The sequence below is a fragment of the Oryza brachyantha genome, chromosome 11 (assembly GCF_000231095.2).
Source record: "Oryza brachyantha chromosome 11, ObraRS2, whole genome shotgun sequence".
NCBI lineage: Eukaryota > Viridiplantae > Streptophyta > Magnoliopsida > Poales > Poaceae > Oryza > Oryza brachyantha.
The window spans coordinates 14,974,523-14,996,640 of record NC_023173.2 but is presented as its reverse complement, the minus strand read 5'-3'; the positions used below and the strand labels follow the sequence as shown (position 1 = coordinate 14,996,640).

Genomic DNA, 22,118 nt, shown 5'->3' with positions numbered 1-22,118 from the left:
ATTATCCATGGGTAAACGGGTATGGGGATCATAAGAACATTTCCATACCCGCGTACCCATCAGGTGAAAGAATTTGCCCGATTACGTACCCACGGGTGATATATTTAGTTCATACCCGTACCCTAATGGAGTAAATACCCATCGGGTCTCGGGTCGTGGGTCCCCATTGCCATCTCTAGGCGTACGTGTGTCCTGAATTGCTGATCCTGCTTTTGATTGCGAGTCAGATTTGAGATTGGTTCAATCGTCACTGGCTATGAAAACCGACATTCTAGTTGTAGATTGGATCAGTAGAAAACAAGATAGATCATGTTATTGTCTTTTCATGATTCCTCCTCATCCTACGTAAGAAGAGTAAGAGCGAGTATAACAAGATGACGTAGATACGATATACTTAGAGGAGCTGGCAATTAGATTTGTGTTTAGTTAGAGGAGACAAGGTATAGGAGTACGCAAGCTTGGGTGAAAAAGAGAGTAATAAGTGATTTAGGGCCAGTATAATAATAATAGCCTACGGTATAAAAAATATATATAAAATACATATGTGAGAGAAAATGGTAAGCGAAAACGAGGGTAACCAACACTATATCAAGTCTATTATATATATTAGTTTTAAAATGAGTCTATAACTACTAGATAACTCTACTATTAAACTTGTTCTAAGTGAGCTATAAGAGTTATTAATAATTAGATTTGTGCTTAAGGTTGAGGAGGGATAAGACATAAGATCACACGGGCTGATGTGCGAGAGAGAAAAAGATATTATATTATATGCCATAGATTTATAGCAAGCTATACCACGAAACAATAAACTTTATAAGAGAAACATGGAATAAGCACATATAACCGATACAATAAAGGAAAAAAACTATACGACGATGTCCCATCTGTACTATTTAGAACAAGACACCTTAGTTGATATCAGAATGTATTGAGTAGTGTTGTGTGTGGTACATCGTATAGTAACTCAAGACCATTATAGTTTTATTTTTTATAAGTTTTCCTAATAATGTATCACTTTGTATCACTCTAATATCAGCTGATGTCACGTTAATGTTAGTTGGTACCAACTTATTATCTGTCGGTATCACGAAAGTATCAGTTGGTATTAGTAGTAGATATTGTGCAACAGTTACCCCTTATAACTTATTACGTACCTAGGCTATTAAATTGAATAATAGTTTATAAAGTTCTATGCCTAACATAGTCACCAATTTCATCTTGGGTCCAGCCAGCGCTCTCATTCGAATTAATCCAATTGTAAGTTTCATGTCCGTCACGATGTCCGTCACCCAATGACTTAGAAAAAAGAACAAGTTTATCGGAGATCTGTTAATTTAAAATGAGTCTGTCTGATATCTCTTAAACCTAAAACCGAGATGTATACCCCCTACAAACCGTTCATAAAAAATCTCATGGCAGTATCGACTCATTTTTTTACCTGGTTTTGCTGATGTGGCATACCGTTGGCTCCATATTAGGAGTTTTTTTTCTTTTTTTCCCTCTTTCCTTCTCTAAACAGTTTTTACAAATTTAGGTTATACATTTCTAGTTTTAGAGTCAAGTGATTTCAGACAAACTCGTCGTTAAATTAATTGAAACTTTTTCCTAAAAATAAAAATACTCAAACAAGAGAATTCCACGGGGAAATTAATCCCTCGTCATCTCCCGTTCCCACTCCATGCAAGAGAAAAAGTTGCGCATAAACATGATCCGCAAAAAGGCTACGGTTAACAAGATCAAGAAACCAGGGACGCACCCGTAAAACTAGACCACCCCCAACCCCAACGCTAATTTTCTCTTCATTTCTCCCCCAATCGCGTGGGCGAACCGAACCGAACCAAACCCGCCGCGATCCAGGGAGAGACCGGCCCCGCGGCAACCACGCATGCCGCACACGAGACGCCGAGAATGGCCACGGAGGTCAATGGTCCTTTTATTTTTTTCCCTTTTGTTTTTGGCGACTTATGGCTGCCCCCTTTTCTTTCGTTGCTTTTTTCCACAGGATAAAATATCATTTTATGCTTTATAATTATTTAATGATACGATGGAAGTATACTTATTTTTAGAAACGTGAGATGATTAATTTGGGTATAAAATGTTTTGTTAAAAAAACACTTTTTGTGTTTTATATTTTAAGATGTTTTACTTATATCCATTTATTGGTAAGTGTATAGGTTTAAATTTATTAGCTTCCAATGCTAACCGTTAAAGTGTTACGTTATAAAGTTATGAAAAGAATGGTAGTTCCTTCGTTTCAAAATAAGTTTATTTTTAGTTTCTTGATATAACGTTTGACTATATCTTATTTTAAATAAAATTATAATTAATATTTTATTGTTATTAGATAATAAAATATGAATAGAGCTTTACTCGTGACTAAATTTTTAAGTTTCTTAATAAAATCTTTAAACAATACGGATGATCAAACTCTAAACACGTAAACTTTTTGGGATGGAGGTGTACGATTTAGCGACAAGAAAACTAAGACTATGGGGGTGTTAAGATGAAACTAAAACTTTTTAGTCCATATCACATCGGATATTTAGACACTTTATAAATATTAAATATAGACTATTTATAAAACTAATTACATAAATGGGAGCTAATTCAAGTGATAAATTTTTTAAGCCTAACTAATTCATAATTAGCGCATGTTCACCGTAGCATCACATAGACTAATCATGAATTAATTAGGCTCAATAAATTTGTCTCGCGAATTAATCCAAAATATTTATTAACACGACGACGTCTAATATTTATAATAAACGTGACAGGATTAAAAAGTCCAACACCTAAAAGAACACAGCCTCGCGTGGATGGGCACAGTGTGGACGTGGACGGCCGCGATGGGACGGGGTGACGTGGGAGGAAGGGAGGAGACACGCGCCCGCGCAAAGCGCAGACGGAGGACCGGGGAGCACGTAGCCACGTCGTTGGGAGCAAACGTGCGCCCTTTCGGGCCCCGAGATCCGATCGCTTGCCGGGTCACGTCGGCAGCCAGTGCCCATCCCACCCTACCCTTCCCTTGTGGCTATAAACTGTACTCTGCCTGACGCAAATGTTGACTGCCCCAGCTATACATACTACGTACAAAACGACGCTCCTGTTACAAACTTTTTTTTTTTTTTGGAATACAACTGCAATCACCCCAAGAGGAGGATCAAAGCACCTCGTCCACACAATATGGATGAGCTATAGTTAAGAGAGGGATGATCGAATTTTTTGAAGGGCGGTCGTTAAAAAACCAAACTGTATATTTTAGAAGAAAAATACTTAATAAATAAAACTATTATGTATGTATTCTTAATGATATGCAAGTAAAATTTAGAAAATAAATTATGGTGAAAAAGAATACCAAAATCAACACTAAATTTAAGGTTAAAAAATAAATTCTAGCATAAGTAAAATCTAACGTTTGGTGCTAGTACATTCTTTTTCCTTTTCTTGGTCATCCTTGGTCTTTCGTTCTGCATGGGCGCAGGACGCCCCTATCGACAGGTCTAATTTTATATCCCCGTTCATTAGGTCTCTAATTTTACGAATTTTCATTGGTGGCCTTCAATTTTATGATTTTCTCATAAAAATAATAATATTTCTCAAAAAAAATCGAAGTTTGACGAAGTTGGGCTGAGAAGCTAAATGGAGGCAGCAATAGACGTTTCAGAGACAGTAGCAAGGGCTTAACATCGAAATAGATGTCATAGGATTGTACACAATAGTTTCATACTAGGCCGGCCTGGTTTGCAAAGGAACTGCAGATGATGTAGTCGAACAGACAACAGATTTACAATAAATCAACGCTTGAGTTACACTTAGACAAATCGAAGGGTAGCGGGGCTTAAGCTGCGGTCGCTTGCAACAAATGAATCTCCGGCATTTTACAAGGTTTTTTTTTACCTAGCCACACAAGGCGAGGCCAGGTTCTTAGCGTCCCAGGGCCAGTAGGGACAGGAAACAACGAAACAGCCGGGCGTCCGTACCTTGCTGAGGTATCCTCTTCTTCTGGATGTGCGTCAGTAGTTGAGAGACGCTACTGAAAGTAATTTAGCTATTGCTGCTGCTGCTGCTGCTGCTGCTGATGTGGCTCATGCTGAGGAGTCGCGGGGGAGTCTGGGGCGATGGTGAACTGAAGGGCATGGCCCTGGGCTGATTGCAGGATGAAAGCCACCTCCGCTGCAGCCAGTGCAGCCGCTTCCTGCCATGAACGCAAGTACCGAAGGATTTAGATGCTGCATCAATGATAGTTACACTACCATGGACAGCAGAGTCACTACAGCAAGTAAGACTTCCGTTTGATGAATTAAATCATACTACATCAAGTTGGATAAAGGATCATCACGTGAATTTGGTGAAGTCGTCTCATTTTTCGTTTTTCTTCTATACACAATAAGAGCGACAGTCCAACCACCATTCCATTCGGTAAACAAAACATGTGGTCAGGTTTGGAGCCAGGATCAGATGGTTCACCACCCATTTCATTCCTCCAATAGAATAGCCAAGAATGATTTTTAAGAAAAACAATTAGATTCATACAGAATTAAAATTACCTGTCGTTGTCGCCGGCGATGCAAAATACTGAATATCCAAGCCATGATATAGCATGGCAGCAGAAATCCAGCAGCTCGAAGTAGAAAGAGCTGTTTGACATTGAAAAATATTGAAAGGTTTTGAGATGAACACAAAGCACAACCAGAACCAATAATATCAAAAGGTGGGAAAAGAGCACAAGGCTAACCGAGAACATGGTAGAAGCATCATCATCTCCATCATTGTCTGAGATAGACAATGCATGCCTCAATAGCAACAGGGCCATTAACTGCAAAAATACCAAGGATTTTAGAAAACATTTGAGAATACCAGAGATCTGATACAAGTCATTTGTGACCGTGAGAAATAAGTCACAAAGTCAAGGAATAGCTAGAGCAAGAGGGTAGGGCCTACGCATGATTCCCTATTTGCAAACCAACTAAAAATATCGTTCTTCCATCCACAAAACAGAATAGTCAGAAAAATGCAAGGTGTCTGAACGCATGGCTCTTATATTATTATAAAGCAGATTGATAGGCTACATTGGAGGCTAGACTATTGTCTGGACTCAGGAAGTAGTGATCTATGGATTGGTTCAGCTTATTAAGGGTAAAATGACATGAAATTGTTGTTTAGTACTTACTATAAGTGCAGCAGAACGGCAGAATGCAGCACCACTAGCATCAGTACCAGCATATTCATCGTACTCAGTTTCAAGAAGACGACGCTGTGCAGCCGCTACAGCAATAATTCTTGGGTCACGTGCCCAATCACCACTGCAGCACAATAGTCTTTGACTTAGAAACGTTCTAAATTTTCAAACTTCTAGTGCACTTAGACATAATATAGTTAAATGGCCAAACTTGTTAACTAAGCACAAATAAGTATGCAGAAATAACTTGCCCAATATCTATGATGGTATCATCTGGTTCAACACGAGGTGGAGCTGTGTACCCAGGCTTATATTGCTGCAGAAGAAAATCCAAGGCATAAAGAAAGAAATTAATACACATGAATGGAAAAGCACTGGACAGATGCACAGGAGACTGAAAGAGGCAACCAGTATTCTCCGAGTATAAACATTTCTGAAAAAATTGAATCAATGCCAGAAGTATGTATGTACCAGCAAGATAGGGTTCTCCCCCTTGTACTAAAATAATTAAATCATCGTTTTCAGATAGTGAAAGAATCTGAATAAGGTGAACCAATACTAGAGGGTTCATATAGATTGCACTAAAAACTCTACTTCACCAATATTGGTGGACCACAGCTAAGCACCCATGGAAGAAGTCAACGCAATTCAACATGCCCACATCATCCAGATCGCCTCAAAGCAACTGCAAATGGTCACATGTGTACTGGGCTACCGGCAGACAGACAACATCACATAAGTACAAACGGCAAGATTCTCCATGGGGTGAGGTCTGTGCGAAAAGAGAAGAGATGAAGGAAAAAGAGCATGTGGCATAGGGAATTTAGCAGTGATAATATCATATAAGATTGTACTGGTGAGGTTGTAGTTTGGGTAAGATTAAGATAAATCATCAGATCATGGCCAAAACATTTGACATAGGGAGTCCTAGGCAGTAACCAAGAAACTGAAATTTGGATGCATCCATATTGAAATATGTTCTATCATAACCTTAAGATAAAAAAAAAAAACTGGAAAGCAAGACAAACCAGTGGAATGGAGTTGACAAGAAATCTTACTGACCTCATGGCAAATTTCACATGTAATGTCTCCTTTCTCATTGCACCAACGTTGCACACAAGCTCTGTGAGCATACTGTACATGAAGAAAGTAAAATTATCAATTCCAGATTACAAAATAATTATACAGATAAAAGACACAAGTGTTTTTCTCAAATAGTATACAAGCCAAGGACAACACACATTTTAAATTGATTGACTACATAGAAGCAGCCTCTATGATTATGCCAACACATAATATATTCAAAGAATAGCTACAACCTAGGAGCTAATTCCAAGCTACAAGAAACAAAGCAGATAAAGTAGTGACAAGTCCCATAAAATTGCTTATTTAATATCCAGTTAATAACAAAAAGTGGACTGTTAGGTTAATGGATTGAGAGAAGCCCGTTTTACTCCCTTTTACCCCTAAACTATTTTTGGCTCATTTTACCCCCATAAACTATTAAAAATGGCTCACTTTATTCTCTAATAACATTTTTATTTTTGTGTTTCTCTTTATATGAGCTGTATTTTAACCTGCAATTTCATAGATGCATAGATGATTGAAAATTTTTTCGAATTTTTTCATGACTATTTGTCTTGAACTTTAAAACCTAGATGCTCAAATCAGACCTAGGTGCTTCCAACCTATGAAAACAGTGATACAAAAAATCCAAAAAATTGCTGAAGCATAATTTGTAATACATCTACCATCTACCTACCAAATTTCAGTGCAACATGTGACTTATCTAGGGAGAGAAGAAAAGAAAAATACCGTGAAGTAAAGTGAATCTTTTCAATAGGGTAGGGTGTCAAATAAGATGAAACATAGTTTAGAGGGTTAAGTGCTCTGGCGAAATAGTTTTGAGGGAGCAAAATGGACCTTTTTTTTCCTAATGGATTATAAGATTGAGGATCCTTAGTTATCTCATGAGTTTCTATCATAAATATGGAAGAAACTGAATGTAATGAATAAAAGTACATAATTCAAGACTTAAATATTACAATTTTCTGAGAGATGCAGAGTATTATTGTGGTAAGGTATATATGTAGTTGGAAACAGATGGTTTAATAGCCTTGATATGTTCCCAGTAGAGTATTAAGAGATAAAATGCATTTTCGTTTATTAAGGCAAATTCAGAACCACTATATTTACTGTTGATGATTGATTGAGCGTGATTTTGCATTACTTATTGCTATTGGTAATTAGCATAATGTAAGACTATCCCATGCATTATAATACATTGCTTTTGAAATTTAGAGACCAAGGAAGCAGCATAGCATAAAGTAGCATATTGGTGACCAAACTATTGCCTCAAAAAACACTACACAAAACACTGGTATGCCTTAGGCCCTTATCCCATGAAGGTTGAAAAATGGAATTAATAGCTTCTCTGTTTAATGGAATCTGACTCAACTTCTCTTTGATAGGTGTTTTGCGCAAGTGATTGCGACAAGCACATGCTCTCCAATATCCATAGCCACATCACTGCCTATGATCGAAGGTTGGTTCTTCATAGAAAAATATATGAGAACCATCCAACTTGATCATTTGCAGCTAGATTCAGGATAAAGTGAGGATACAGTCACACGAGCATGCTTAAAGGAGAATACACGCCATGCCTAATACTGCACAGCTTTTGAATAAATCAAATTTTCTTTAAATGAGATGCTTAAAGGTAAGCATCCTAAATAGGTGGACAGATAACTTCCCAGTAAACTATTGCTTCCATAGGGGTGAGCAAATCTACTCCCATCATGCAACAATGACACTATCCCTAACATACAAATACAAGGCAACTAGGCAACTATATCACCCAGAACATATCACATATCACGGAACCTAATATGATAAATAAGTTTAACTAACCTGCTAATCCATTTATGTGCAAGATACCTAACAACTTATGTAGCATGATAACCATACCACACGCAACCAAATATGAAAAAACATATTGAAGAACTAGGAAGACGCCACTGAACTCCCCCAAGTACCCTTTATTCTAGCCCCAGCAACTAAATGCACTACAGAACAACAAGCTGCCCAAAATAATTTCACAAGCATAAGCTAAGAAGCACATCCAAGTTGGTAATAGCATCAAATTAGGAGCTAGACCTTGAGGCTTCCACTGCAAGCACATGGCTTCTCAAGGTTCTTGACACTATCCTCCTCCTGGCATATGCGGCACTCCGCTCCCTGGATAAGGGGTTCCTCCTCCCCACCGCCCTCCTCAACTGTATCAATATCCATAGGCAATGACGCGGCAGCCACCGCAGAACTGCTCACAGCCTCGGATGGCTTCTCCGCAGCCCCTCCATCGTTCCCCAAACCTTCCACATTCACCACCACATGGTCGCCCATCCCAAATTCGTTTCCCCCTGACGATTTAATTCCCCAGAAGAATCAAACTCCTGCAAGAAACCAACACAAGACAAAGCAAAATCATCAGACAATGAAACATTGAATAAACTCGTAAAAGAGGATCTAGGGTGCCAAGTGCCTAAAAATGGGAACGATTCGAATCGGACAGTAAACCAAACCCCTGAAAACAAAAACCACTACGTTTACTGTATTGGACTACTAATTAACTCTCTATCAGAGCCCGCCCCCGAAACCCTAGCTTACGGCAATCCCCAATCCGTAGAGACAGAGAAAAAATTCCCCATTCTACGAGCGGATCACACGAAGAACCCAGCCAATTCCTACCGAACCAGCACCACACCAAACGTGAATTCCACTTCCTGATTCGGCCACAGCCAAGCGACAACACCATCTCCGCCCCCCCCCCCCAACCCCTCCCAAATCGGCGGCGAGGGAACCAACCCACCGAACAGCGGAGGCCACCGGCCTCTCCACCGAGCCGCGGAAGCAAGCCCAGCACCAGGGAGGGGGGAAAGGGATCGCGCGCACGCACCTTGCCGGCGGCGGGCGGAACACGCGCTGCCGCTGGTCGCCCCCTCTGCCTGCCTGCCTCCTCCCCTTCCACCGGTCGCTCCTCCTCCTCCTCCTCGTCTTGGCCGATTAGTTAGGCTTCCGGTCGTCTCGTCTCGTCTCGGATAAAAAACGCGGCGATTTTTTTCTTTTCTTCCCCTCTTTTTGGTCGTCGGGGTGGAAGAAGGCGTCTTGTGTTGCGGAAGAGTCAAGCCGAGCAGCTGGTCGTAAACAAATTAAAAATGAATAAATATAAAATCTGTACAAGTATATATTACTCCCTCGTATTTTTTATTAGACTTTTAGATTTACGTTGTCCTATGTAAAATTCTGTGTAAATATATAAAATTATAAATTATATTTAAAGTTATTTTAATAATAAATTAAATCATAACAAAAGTTCGGACTTAAATCTAAAAATCAACGTGGTGCGAAATAAAATAAAATAGATCGAAAGCCGACGCGGTGCGAGTGCTTCGCTCACAACGGTCGCAGGCGGCCCGGCCCGGCAACGGCGCCGTCTTGCCTCTCGTGCTGCTGTGGATGAGAGCCGTCAGATCGGGATCAAACGGCGGTTGGCTGGTCGCGCGGTCTCGTCGTCGTTAGACGGCGTCGTGTCTCCGGCTGGTGGTTTGGACGTCGGTACAAACGAGCGGATTCCGCCGCGTGAGACACGCACGCTGCACCGCGGATGGAGTCTCTTTCCTTGACGGTGAAATTATCCGTTCGAATTCACCTCTGCTCCCTCCGTCCAGTGATAAAACAAACTTTTGTTTCCGTGTCTCGTGTTTGATCGTTTATTTTATTTAAATTTTTTTAAAAAAATTGAAAAAAAATTAATCACGTGTAAAATATTATTCTTGATTTACCATCTAATAAAAAAAATGTTAATCGCAAAAAATTTTTGAACAAGACGAAGAGAAAAAGTGAAAAATTGATTTATTTCGGAACGAAAGGAGTACACGATAATCGCTGTTGTCAGGGAATATTGTAATTTGGGTTGAAGAATTTTCTTTTGATATATTTCGTGGGATTTGCATTGATTCTTTATAGAAACATTGTGAACATTTTGTTTTATAAAGAATAGTTGTGGAGGCAAGATTTTCAGCGTAATCTCGGGAAGACCAAACCACAATCACCTTACAAGTGCAAGATCTGGTCGATAGAAAAGATAAGTACTGGCTCTTAAACCTTTCTAAATTAGCAAGAGATAACATAAAGCCAACTTTCATAATAATTACATACAAATATATACTACAACATTAATATACATTTTATCTCTCATAAGCACATAATATATTAAAGTCCGTGCCACAACTAGTTAAAATATGTAACATATTTTTTTCCTCATTCACTCTCTCCTCATGTAAGTATAAATATGATGTGATAATTTTTTTAATTACGTTCACACTACTTAATATACTCACTCTAATGCTCTAGTCGATTACCATATATGAAAAGTACTCCATCGGCTCCCTTCCTTTAATATTAAATGTCACTTTAACTTTATCCTAATTAAGAAATTGTTAACATTCACAACATTAAAGTATTTTATCAAATCTATTGAATATATTGTTGACTATACTTCTCTAGACTGTCCATGTTGCTATGTTGTTTTTAAAACCATGTTAAACTTAAAAATATTTAATTTATAATAAATACAATGTAATTTATAATATAAAATGGATAAGAAAAACTCGTAATGACACAGTCTAATCTGAAGTAAAATTATGTCATAAACAAGTTGAAAGTGAGATAGGTGTGTTTTAGGTGATGCATTGTGCAATAATTTGCCTAGGTACATATGTACTCAACTACGACTATTTCTCATCAACTATTTGGTTAGACTAGTTCCTAGGCTGTACACTTTTTCTCCCTATTGATTATGGATTATCATCGACGTAACTCTCTAAGCTTATAAATGATGTGTTTTAAAAAATATATAACCTCTCGATATTTCTAAAGCAAACTATTAACTCTATAGGACTTAATTTAGTTGTTTCTACTCAAAATAGCTATAACAAAATCAGATAATCCGAAAAATATAAAGAGAGTGATCGTTTATCTTTTTATGGAAAGGTCAAACGAAATATTTGTTGATAAAAAATAATTTATAAATAAAATTTTTATATAAATATTCTTAGCGATTTGTAAGCTAATGTTGAAAAATAAAATTTGATGGAAAAAACCCCAAAATCAATGTTGAAAAATCAAAATTTGATTTATCAGCAAAGCAAAAGTGAAAAGCGGAGGGGGTGAAAAATCTTGTTAAAAAAGAACACCAGTAAAGCTTTGGTAGAGAAAAGAACAACATTCGTCAGGCTGTACGTTGGGACAGGTCATTCCACGCCGTCTAACACGAAATCTTCGCCTAGTCACCTCCAATAAACCGCAATCATCAACGAACTGGCAAGATGTTCTAGATGAGATGCAAACAATAATTCATCCTTCGCCACACGCAACACAGAATTGAATCGATCAAAGCAAGATTCAGACAGTACCCAAGACGATACCACACCTACTAGAAAGTTAATTAAACATGTAATAACTGGCTTAAAAATAAAATTAAAACATGGTAGTAATATATGTTATAATATATTAATATACATTACTGCGCCGGCGAATGATTAGTCGCTAATTAACTCCCCAAATCCTCTCGCTCATATGCATCTCACATGTTAATTACATACACGGGGCGTAGTAGTAACAGTGCGTAGAAAATAATCACTGAAGCGAAAGTTACAGCACGGATACATGCTATGATACAGATACAGTCTGAATCCTTTTGTTCTCTGAAGAAGAAGTGACCATGGATGAATGGACTCTGAATATTTTGATGCTGCTCAGTTTCTTCTCTCTTGCCCCCATGGCGAGTGCCGGTCATTTGCGCCGGAGCCCGGGTAGTCGGTCAGCTCCAGCTCCATCCGGCCGTTGACGTCGCCGGCCTCCCCTTCTCCGGCGACGACGGCGGCGGCGGCGGCCTTGTTGATCATGCACGAGATTCAGCAGACAGTTGCACCAAACATGAACATGCTCTGAAAACTATTATTTCTGAAAACCCAGCATGCTCTGAATACTATGTGCACTGCTTGAAAACATGGTGAACTTGAAACAACACCTTCCCTACCTTAATTAGGTCCTAAAAGAAGTGCAATTGGATCTTTTCTTTTTTTTTTTGACATAAGAACGTGGTTTAATCAAAAGTTTTAGTTGAGATGGAACAGAGCTGGACAGATTCACCTGATCATCTGCTCCACTGGAGACTGGAGTTGCTTCAAACTGCTGCATCACCCTGAGGGCTGGTTGTAACTCAGATCTCAATATTCAATCAGAATGATCAAAGTCTTAATTCCTTCTACTAAGATTTTCTGTAATCAAATATAGCTTGTTGAAGACAGAGGCAAGAACCTGAGAACATTACCAGGAGGAAATGGAGTTTCAGCACTTGATGCATGGATGAGACAGCAGAAGGCAAGAAGCACAACTGCCAGGTGAACTGAAGGCGATCTCTGCATCTTCCTGAAGGTAGTTTTCAACTATTCTTCTGAATCCATGAGGGGTCATATGGAGCATCTCAATTCAGCTATTTTATAGCTCCTTTGTCAGGGTGTGCATGGTGTCATAGAGGCTTATGAAACATCCTCCACAATCATGTTTAGCTAGCTGTAGCCCATGCTAATTGCTATAAAATTTGACTTTTTTTTTGGAAGTGCTTCATTAGCTCAGTGGATGGGTTATTTTTATATCTAGAAAGTAGGTGAGCATTTCATAGGCAATGGAGCTAAAGTTATTTTTATATCTAGAAAGTAGGTGAGCATTTCATAGGCAATGGAGCTAAAGTTATTGAATTAATTCAGCAATGGCCAATCAACCTGTATGCACCCTATCTTGGCAGTTATCTATGGTAAGATCGAAAGCGTCGATACTGAATTGCTCGTGACACGAAAAGATCCAACAAGATACATATCAAAAGAATGGATTAGTAGAAGACAAATCAAGGGCACATATAATTGTCCAAGAAATGACAAGATTAGTAGTAAAGCAAGAAAGGGATCAAGACCTAAGATGATGGTGTGTCATACAATTGCTTGCATATTGGGTGGTGATATGGTGCAGATGATGCTGGCAATTTTTGCTGCTTGAGGACTGTGCATCATCAGCTTAATTGGTCACCAACCGTACCGGCTTTTCTTGTCCTGATGCAGACAATGTGGGCTTCAAAACTTCAGGTAAACTAAAGTTAGTCCCTTTAAGCATATAGTGGATTCGGCACTTTGGCCAGATAGTTTTGTTAGTCCCCACTATGCTAATTTATATCTTATCTGACGAAGTAAACAGTAGCTAACCACTCATCAAGTTAGTTCTCTGCAATTGAAGCTTGACAGCTCACAGCTGTGCAGAAAACATCCCAACATCAAAATATGTTTGTGGTGAACAAAAATTCAGGCAGTCAGGCATTAGATCACACATGCATCTAGATAATTAGTTTGTCTGAAATCTGAAAGCCATGAAAAAGTTCTGTGCTACCGGTATTGGTTATCACTGAATTCCTGAATCTCGGTGAGTCACAGCCTCACAGGCAGTCAGTTACTACCATCACGTTGGCATGCATCCGAAAGCACCATTTTTTTTTTCACTTTTGCTCAGGCAACGTTCATGCAATGAATTTGACATTTCTTTGGAAGGATGAGCTGATAAATAAAGAAAGTTGTGAACTCGTGATTGTGGCATGCAGACTCGAGAACACCACACGCTTTCTTGCATTGCAATATATGAACAAACGCATAGCAGAAGCTGAAGAGGAAAAGAAAATGAAACGAAAAATGGCGTTAGAAAACAAAAAAAATTACTTTGTCAACTTATAGTTTCTTGACCTGTTCGGTCATTTGCAGGGTAGGCTTAACTTGTAAATTTCTTGAAGAAACAGCTGATTTCTTTGATAAAGATACATATGATTCAGTAAAAAAAATCATATGCACATGACACGTGCGTGGTATTAATTCCCACTAACTTTTAACAAAGAACAAGGCTTTTATCAAATCCAGAATCAAATTGACAGTATGAACTTTCAATTGATCTGGAACAGTACGACTGACATTACATAAACGGATGAAGTATTTAAACCAAATATATGAATGAGTTAGTTTGCTTTGTTCTACACTCCCTCCCAAGTCTTCAGTCTTCATTGAAAAAGCATACACGGTCTTCAGTCTATTCTTTTCTAACGTCCAACGACATATAGGTTTCCCTGAAATTTCGATGCAACCTCACTGCATATTCTTCCTGAAAAATAGTCAGATTCAGATTCTCCAATTTGAGACCTAATAAAAGTTCAGATTAACATATACATGACCCAAAAGGAATGTGTTACCCAACCTTGCTTGGCCCATGATCAGTTTTAATTTCAGACCATTCCTTGCCCGTTTTCACACAAAGTTCCCGGTATGGCCTCCCATGATCGATAACCATACTTAGTTCAGCGTTGATTTGATAGCTGGAGTCCATTCAATAGCTTATGAATAATTTATTTCCTTCCTTCAATAGGATATCCAGACATTAAGCTTGAATATTTAGGCCCTATTTAGTTCTAAAACATTTTCGTGTTCATCTGTCACATCGAATTTTTAGACACATATATAAAACATTAAATATAGTTAAAAAAATTAGCTAATTATATAGTTTGGAAGGAATTTACGAGATAAACCTTTTGAGCCTAATTAGTCCATGATTAGCCATAACTGCTACAGTAACTCATAGTGCTAATGACGGATTAATTAGGTTTAAAAAATTATCTCATGGTTTCCTGACACTCTATGTAATTAGTTTTTCAATTAGTCATCAAAATAGTCAACCGACGTCCGGTCGAACGTCCGATGTGACATCCAACTAAAAAATTTTCACGAACTAAAGAAGCCCTTAATCACTGACCATTTTCGGTGTGTTCCCCAACATCTACACAGTTAAGGAGTCAAATAATGTCTGAAAACTAGTACATCATAACATACAGCATCCAGTAAAATACTGTCTTGTGATGGAGAGACAGGATCAAACTCTTGACTCCCCTCCTTTCCAGGCAACTTCCCATTTTGTGAAGAAAATTGCAAGAACCAACCAAAGGCAAGGCAAGACCATAGACTCTTGAATCTGTCAGACAAGCCGGTCATCTCGCAGCCGTCCCTCTAGTCTTCTTTCATACAAATTTCCTACTAGGAGGAAACATCTTGTCACTTGCATAGTTATTTCAGATTGATTCTGTTGAAGCTATATTCTACCAGCAACAAGAATCAACTTGGTTTCCCTATATAACCTTGATATATGGATTTTTCCCTTCACCAAACCAACAACAAGACAGTGAAGAAGAAATCAGGGCTGAGTTCGAAGCCAAGCCAACTAGGCAACAATGAACAAGTCACCAGCCTCTGCAGGATCAGGCCTCTTGGAACTGCAGCTAGGGTTCCAAGAACCGGTTTGCCTCCTTGTTATCCTCTTTACCATGTTTACCTGCTTCATCTCAAAGGTTCAGACATTCCTCCCTGGTTCTTGGCAACACTGCAATTGCCTAGTCACCAAGATCTCCACACAGGTTCTCTCTGACAGAAAGGTATCTAAGAATCTGATTAAGCACAAAGATGATGGGGTAGAGATGGCACATGAAGATGTTGGGTCTGTGTTGAGAAACATGGGGCTCAGTTTTGATCAAGGAAGAACTGCAGATTACAGTGTGATTGGAGTTAACTGCATGCCAAATCTGTTCGTTGACGATGAACCGAGCCTGAACGAAGTGAAGCAGGCATTTTTGGTGTTTGATGAGGACAATGATGGGTACATCAATGCATTGGATTTGTGTAGAGTTCTTGGGAATTTAGGACTAAGAGAAGGTATTGAGGTTGATGAGTGTGAGAAAATGATTGCCAAATATGACATGAACAAAGACGGGAGGATAGATATGGTAGAGTTCATTAGGGTTCTGGAGGCCAGTTTTTGAATTTTGATAAACCAGTTCTTGTGTTTATTTCAAGAACTCGCAGGAGAGTTGTGCCATTTTATCTCCTTTGTGTACTTGTTTTCTCTTCAATGCGATTCTAAGCAATGATTTTTTAGAACAAAGTGCTGAATAAGAATGGTTATGCATAGTGCCAGCACCTTGATTTTAAAAAAAATGTTTGTGCTTGGCCTGAAATTATTTCATCCTGAATTTTCTGTACTTGATTAAAAAAGAAGAGTTGTGAACAGTGCTAGCCCCTTGGATCTAGATAATGACAGAAATAAAACCTTAATTTCTTTTGTTGAAGAAAAACAGATCGTCACATCATAAATGACTGGTTACAGCTTAAATGTCGTCCACTCCAAGTATCAAAATTACAAATGCCACATGTTTGGAGTGTCATGTTTGCAAATCTCCCCTCAATTACTCTCTAACGTTATCCTTTGTTTTTGGTTTGATGTTATGGCCACCGGTGATGAGAGCGAGATTTGACCGATACTAGGATCAGATGTTCTGCCTTTCTACTTTGAGAAAGATAAGACTACATATGACTTGATAGTTGTTCAAAAGAAGGGATATTTAAGTATTTGCCACTATTAGATTTGACAGCTCTTCAAATACCACTATTAGGTTTGCTTTTATATTTGTGCCAATTGAGATAGAACATTTGTTTATTTTTTTGCCATTTTTTTCTAAGTGGCGTGACACGTTGGCCTTCCAACTTAGCAATAATTGTGGAGCCCACCCGTCAGATGTCTTTTTTCTTCCGCTACTTCAGCTTCGTGAGCACACGAGAGAGACTTGGACAGAGCACTGCAATGGCAAACAAGTAGTTCTCTGACTATTCAAATTATGCCATTCTTCTGTGCGCTGACAGCTTCAATTTCATTTCCAAAGCCTACAGATTTTGCTCTCGTCATACATGGGGCACCATGCTCTGGGTCTCCTTTATCGGTCACACATTGCCATGTTTAAGTAATCAGCCTATTTACTTTCTGGTTTGCCCAAAATATAGGGTAATTAGCAGCTCTGCTTTTGTGAAAAACAATAGGATTTGCCAAAATTGAGCAGAGAGCTTACATTTCGTAGGTCTTCACCATACTCAAATGCAAATTCGTTTGTTCCAACCAGTATGAATTTGACCTTAGAACAGTAGACATGGCCATGGGTTTGGGTACCATGCGGCCGTGGCGGCAAGAGCACCGGGTGCAAGCAGTGCCGGAACACCGCGGCGAGCGCGAATAGGTTGCCACCGCCACACACGCCCATGCCCTGCTGTCCACGTTCGCCATTGCCTAGCCCTTGCCGGGACGAGGACGCAGTCGCCGCCGGCGGCTCGCGAGGCTAAAGCGGTGTGAGGAGGAAGATGTCTGACGAGTGGGCACCACAAGCGTAACTAAGCTGGAATGTTGACATGGCATGCCACGTAGGCAAAAAAATTGGCAATAACTAAACAAATTTTCTCTTTCCGATGGCAAAAATATAAGAACAAACCTAACAGTGACATTTAAAGAGTTGTCAAATCTAATAGTGACAAATAGTTAAATATCCTAGCCAACCATAGATGGAAATATCTATCTATAAGTGGTATTCTAAGAAGTTTTTTTTTATCAAACTGTAATTTTGCAATTTGTAATCACTTATCCTGCAACCTTTGTAGCTTCCTTGAAGCAAAGGCAGGAAGAAATTCCATTATCTAAAAAAAAAAATCAAAGGCATAAATGTTGTACTCCCTCCGTTCTTTTATTTGACGCCGTTAATCTTTTGATTTCCGTTTTTTCGTTTGATCCTTCGTCTTATTTAAATTTTTTTTATCCAAATATACAAAATTATAAATCATACTTAAAAGTTACTTTATTAATAAATCAAATCATAATAAATAGTTAATAATTATATAAATCTTTTGAATAAGACAAAGGGACAAACGTAGATTAAGAAGTTAATGGTGTCAAAAAAAAATCGGAGGGAGTACTACTTACACATTACACAAGTGACAATCAGTGCATATGTACATATATATCTTTAGCACATGTATGGTGTAGTTTTAGTAATGAACAAAATAACATTGGAACACGTCCGGCCAGCTATTGGCCTACAAACTTGATCTTTCCCCTAGAGTTATAGCTATGAGCTTGAAGCATGTGGAAACTACAAAGAATGAGGAGGATTATTATCTGAATGTCTTATCTATCACCAAACTCGGTACAATAGGTTTTGGAGGTATCAGGAACTACTGCATCTGATCAGGAGAGATCAGAGAGCAACATCGCCTGCTTCCGTTGATGTTGTTCTAAACCTTCTGTGCAACCTGAAAGTGCCTGACATGAGTAGGTGACCAAAAGAGCTAAGAGTATTTCTATTGGAGCTCATCTAATTCGAATGCTGCTATAAAGGATGTGTTTGTCAAGCAAAGCAATAGCCACGAGAAACAGCTAGGACAAGAGAACAGGCAGGACAGGAAATGGAGCTGTTCAGAGCATAGTGTAAGTAGATCATCATCTTCTTATGTTGCTACCCTGAGCCCTCTTGAAATAGTTTGCTACCTGATGAGAACTATGTTCCATTTGATTTTCGTCACTTTTGTTTTGAAATCTGCTCCAATCTATTGTAAACTCGTACATAATTCAAAATTTGATGAAATATGGATCTGAATTTTAAAAATAGAGAGTGAACCATGAAATAGAGAACTGAATCAGATCTGAGTAAGATGGATCGTAGTCAATCTGAGAGAAGAACACGAGATTTTCTTTTTCTTTTAATAGTGGATAGGAATCTAAACTCTATATTCATAAGTGGATATATGTCACATAAAGATATAAACAAAGTATTTAGACTCGAAGCCTCATAATTGAGGACAATAAAAAAAATAGAAGACTGAGAAACAAAACTAGAAGACTATAAAAATTCTTTCTTTAACTAGCCTAACAAAATGGTTCAGCTCCATCCAAGAAGAAAGCAAAGTAGATTAGAGCGGTGAAAAAAAAAGAACTAGATGGGAGGAGCGGGGTTCAGATTGCTCCACATCTACACTTTGGATTTCACTCTAGGAGTTAGATTTATTAGTTGGAGCCCTGCCAAACATATCCTAAGCTCAAAATATTAGTCTTAGTTCTTGCTTCAACTTTGCTTTTATCTTGTGCAGCAACAACTCATTACATCGCTAGTCTACTTAGAAACTTTGATGTAGGATCAACCTTGATCGTCGCCGCCAGCTACCTCCACTAGGTTGCTAGTGTCGACATGCCCAATTGATAAGTATAACTGATAAGCATATCGGGAACTGAAAGGCCGATGGATGGGGAGAGCAATCAGTTGTGCCATGTGACTGGACTTGTTTTGATAGTTGGATAATAAGGATAGATGAGATTGTTGCACTGCTTGATCACTCCTTGATTCCCTGTAGCAATTCCGCTGTTTATCGATAGATTAGCATGGGCCACCTGGCTGGCTGCGATTTCACCTCCTCCGCACGATGCTCTCTCGTAGCATGGGCCCACCTCCTATGCATGGTGCTCTCTTTTCTGTGCTTCCTTCTATCTCTCGCCTCAAAGAAAAAGAGTAGCATCAGAAAGAGAGAGAGAGGAGGGAGACGACAGAGCAGAGAGGCCGATGCTCGATGACAGCGTGGCATGACAGCCAGCGGAGCTCATATGCAGGTAGCGGGTAAGGGCGCACCCGACCTTCTAGTTATTATAAAAACACACCACTCATAGGCCACCTAAGTCACATTGGACCCACTATCTACCATAGGCTCGGTCGGAGCTTCAATTTTAGATCTATTATTTTGCATGTCGTCCATATGCTTGCATGTAACATTGTACATACATATATGTACAACATGATATTTTGAGATAATACGAGTAAAATCATCTCTAATTCTCTGTCTCGATTGAAATTAACAGATCTCACTGAAAGCATTGACGATACAGCCATTTGTTTCTTGGTAAGAACTCATGCAGGTTACAAAAACATTTCGTTTTGGTGAAGAACACATATGTATTTTCAGACAATGACGGCCGCGAAAGGTTTGTGGATGAATCGATCGTTGCTACATTGGAAACTGAATTTCTTCATTTTGGTCAAAGAGAGAAGAAAAAAACTGAATAAATGACAATTCTAGGCGCACGCGTAGGACCACATGTGTGCCATGGTTGCCTGATCTCCTTGCAGTGAAGCTGACGAGAACTACGGCCCATTTGATTTTTTTCACATTTGGCTGGAATTTGTTCAATATGCTGGAAACTCATTCAAAATTAAAAATTCAATAAAAATGGCTTTGAATTTTGAAAGTTGAGAGTGAACACTGGTACAAAAAACCAACTCAGAGCATCTCCAAGAGAATGCTAATATATTATTATCCAAAAACTTGTATTGGGTTCATCTAAAAAATTATTGGGCATAAAAATTATACAACAGAAATCTAAAAATGAATAACTTGTATTAGGAACCCATATTTTTGCCTCAAATTTAGGATAGAATTGAGGTCATTTTAGGCATGAGTAAATATTAGGAATGTATTTGATAACACGTTGGAGATATATTTTCTACTTCAATTCCCAAAATTTAGTTTTAGCGATCAATTTTAGACATCTTGCAGATGCTCTCAGATGGATGCAGTCAGTATGAGAGAAGCACAAGAGACTTTCTTATGGATGACCTCTATGTCTTTCTACCTTTGTTATGTATCCGGTCTTTCATTAATTAAGTACGGTAAAATCAATCTTAAACGATTGGATGTCATAAAAAGATGGCCGCAAATAATTTGGGTGAAATTATGAATTAAAACAAGACATTTTTGTTATACATCATTAGTTAAAATGAGGTAAGAAGGTATACACGCTCGGCTTGATATTTCAGGAATGGGCTGTATAAACTTCCCTAATAGGTTAATTAAGAATTCTTTATTAAGTAATGAAATTATGGTCTCTCTCTTCCAATTTCAGGTTTTGAATCTAATTAACCTATTAACACTTTCCAGCCTTTGGCCAAGAGAGAACCACTTAATCTTAAAAAAGAGAGAGAACTACTAATTGGTAGCAAAATTTTTCAAATGATATTTGTCAAATGTAAACCCTTATTAGCTAAAAAAAATCAAGAAATTCCGATGGATCAGTGAAGGTAAGTCTATTAAAAGGCATAGAGTTCCGACCCCATTAAATCAATAGTTCCATGGCTTTGGCACTTATAGATGAACAGAAGAACATATACTAGTTTTCTCCAAAAAAGAACATACTCTGTTTTTTTTAATTTAACGCTGCTAATTTTTAAGTTTATATTTGACTATTCATCTTATTTAAAAAATTACATAACTATTAATTATTTTGTTATGATTTGATTTATTACTAAAAGCACTATAAGTATGACTTATAATTTAGCATATTTTCGTAAAATAATTTAAATAAGACAAACGGTCATATATGCAAAAGTCAACGATGTTAAAAAAAATTCAAAGGGAGTATATATAAGGGGTTGCTACATGGTATCTCGACAACTAAGACACATAACTTGGTCCATAAATTGTTGTATGTTAAAGCCACTCTTAACGCCTTTAGGTCTCTCAAATAAGAATTAGGAAACAATTAATACTTCACATGCATACAACTAAACACGCAAAAAATCCCAAAGTTCGAGGATTTCTTTTCTGAGTGGTGGAGGCAGAGGATTTTAACCAAAGAAAATAAAAAGAATTGTGGCATATGTGATAAAAGGAGAGGTAAAGAATTGTGGCATATGTGATAAAAGGAGAGGCAAACTACTGGCTAAAAAACACCTCAGTATAAAAGAAGATCATCTGACCAAGGATCATCAATGAAACTCTTCCCAGATGAATGAACTACATCACCTAAGCCTCAAACTGTTTTAGGTGTAGTGTGGAGGCCAGATTCTAATCCATTATCCAAAAAAATGGTTCAAGCTGTAGGCTTTGGAGGTGCTAGGAACTCCTGTGTGTCAGCTTCACACTGATGTACCCTAAGTTGT

At 38.4% G+C, this 22,118-nt stretch overlaps 3 protein-coding genes across 3 annotated transcripts; 1 reads left to right on the top strand and 2 right to left on the bottom strand.

Moving 5' to 3' along the window:
- Positions 1-3,677: 3,677 nt before the first annotated feature.
- LOC102719334 lies at positions 3,678-9,332 on the bottom strand. Its single transcript, XM_040529066.1, has 8 exons — positions 9,138-9,332; positions 8,339-8,634; positions 6,245-6,316; positions 5,434-5,498; positions 5,174-5,306; positions 4,739-4,819; positions 4,551-4,640; positions 3,678-4,198 (listed from the first exon to the last, which is right to left on the bottom strand). The coding sequence occupies exons 2-8, from the start codon at positions 8,582-8,584 to the stop codon at positions 4,052-4,054; spliced, it is 834 nt and encodes a 277-aa protein (XP_040385000.1). The 5' UTR covers positions 8,585-8,634; positions 9,138-9,332; the 3' UTR covers positions 3,678-4,051.
- Positions 9,333-11,712: 2,380 nt separating this feature from the next.
- Positions 11,713-12,850, bottom strand: LOC107305277. The gene is made up of 3 exons (XM_015842419.1): positions 12,576-12,850; positions 12,395-12,453; positions 11,713-12,135 (listed from the first exon to the last, which is right to left on the bottom strand). Exons 1-3 carry the CDS (start codon positions 12,667-12,669, stop codon positions 11,998-12,000), a joined length of 291 nt encoding a protein of 96 aa, XP_015697905.1. The 5' UTR covers positions 12,670-12,850; the 3' UTR covers positions 11,713-11,997.
- Positions 12,851-15,505: 2,655 nt separating this feature from the next.
- LOC102719054 (probable calcium-binding protein CML46) lies at positions 15,506-16,393 on the top strand. Its single transcript, XM_006662964.2, has one exon. It carries the CDS (start codon positions 15,555-15,557, stop codon positions 16,137-16,139), a length of 585 nt encoding a protein of 194 aa, XP_006663027.1. The 5' UTR covers positions 15,506-15,554; the 3' UTR covers positions 16,140-16,393.
- The last annotated feature ends 5,725 nt before the right edge of the window (positions 16,394-22,118 follow it).

What these genes read in the sequence shown, in the direction of transcription:
- LOC102719334 (XM_040529066.1), bottom strand. Translation starts at nt 8,584, where the DNA reads ATGGGCGACCATGTGGTGGTGAATGTGGAAGGTTTGGGGAACGATGGA. An exon ending in CTTGCAGTGGAAGCCTCAAG is followed by an intron (nt 6,317 to 8,338) that starts GTCTAGCTCCTA and finishes CTTCATGTACAG; the next exon opens with TATGCTCACAGAGCTTGTGT. An exon ending in ATGCTTCTACCATGTTCTCG is followed by an intron (nt 4,641 to 4,738) that starts GTTAGCCTTGTG and finishes AATGTCAAACAG; the next exon opens with CTCTTTCTACTTCGAGCTGC.
- LOC107305277 (XM_015842419.1), bottom strand. Translation starts at nt 12,669, where the DNA reads ATGCAGAGATCGCCTTCAGTTCACCTGGCAGTTGTGCTTCTTGCCTTC. An exon ending in TGAAACTCCATTTCCTCCTG is followed by an intron (nt 12,454 to 12,575) that starts GTAATGTTCTCA and finishes AGTTACAACCAG; the next exon opens with CCCTCAGGGTGATGCAGCAG. An exon ending in CCAGTGGAGCAGATGATCAG is followed by an intron (nt 12,136 to 12,394) that starts GTGAATCTGTCC and finishes ATGATCAACAAG; the next exon opens with GCCGCCGCCGCCGCCGTCGT.
- LOC102719054 (XM_006662964.2), top strand. Translation starts at nt 15,555, where the DNA reads ATGAACAAGTCACCAGCCTCTGCAGGATCAGGCCTCTTGGAACTGCAG.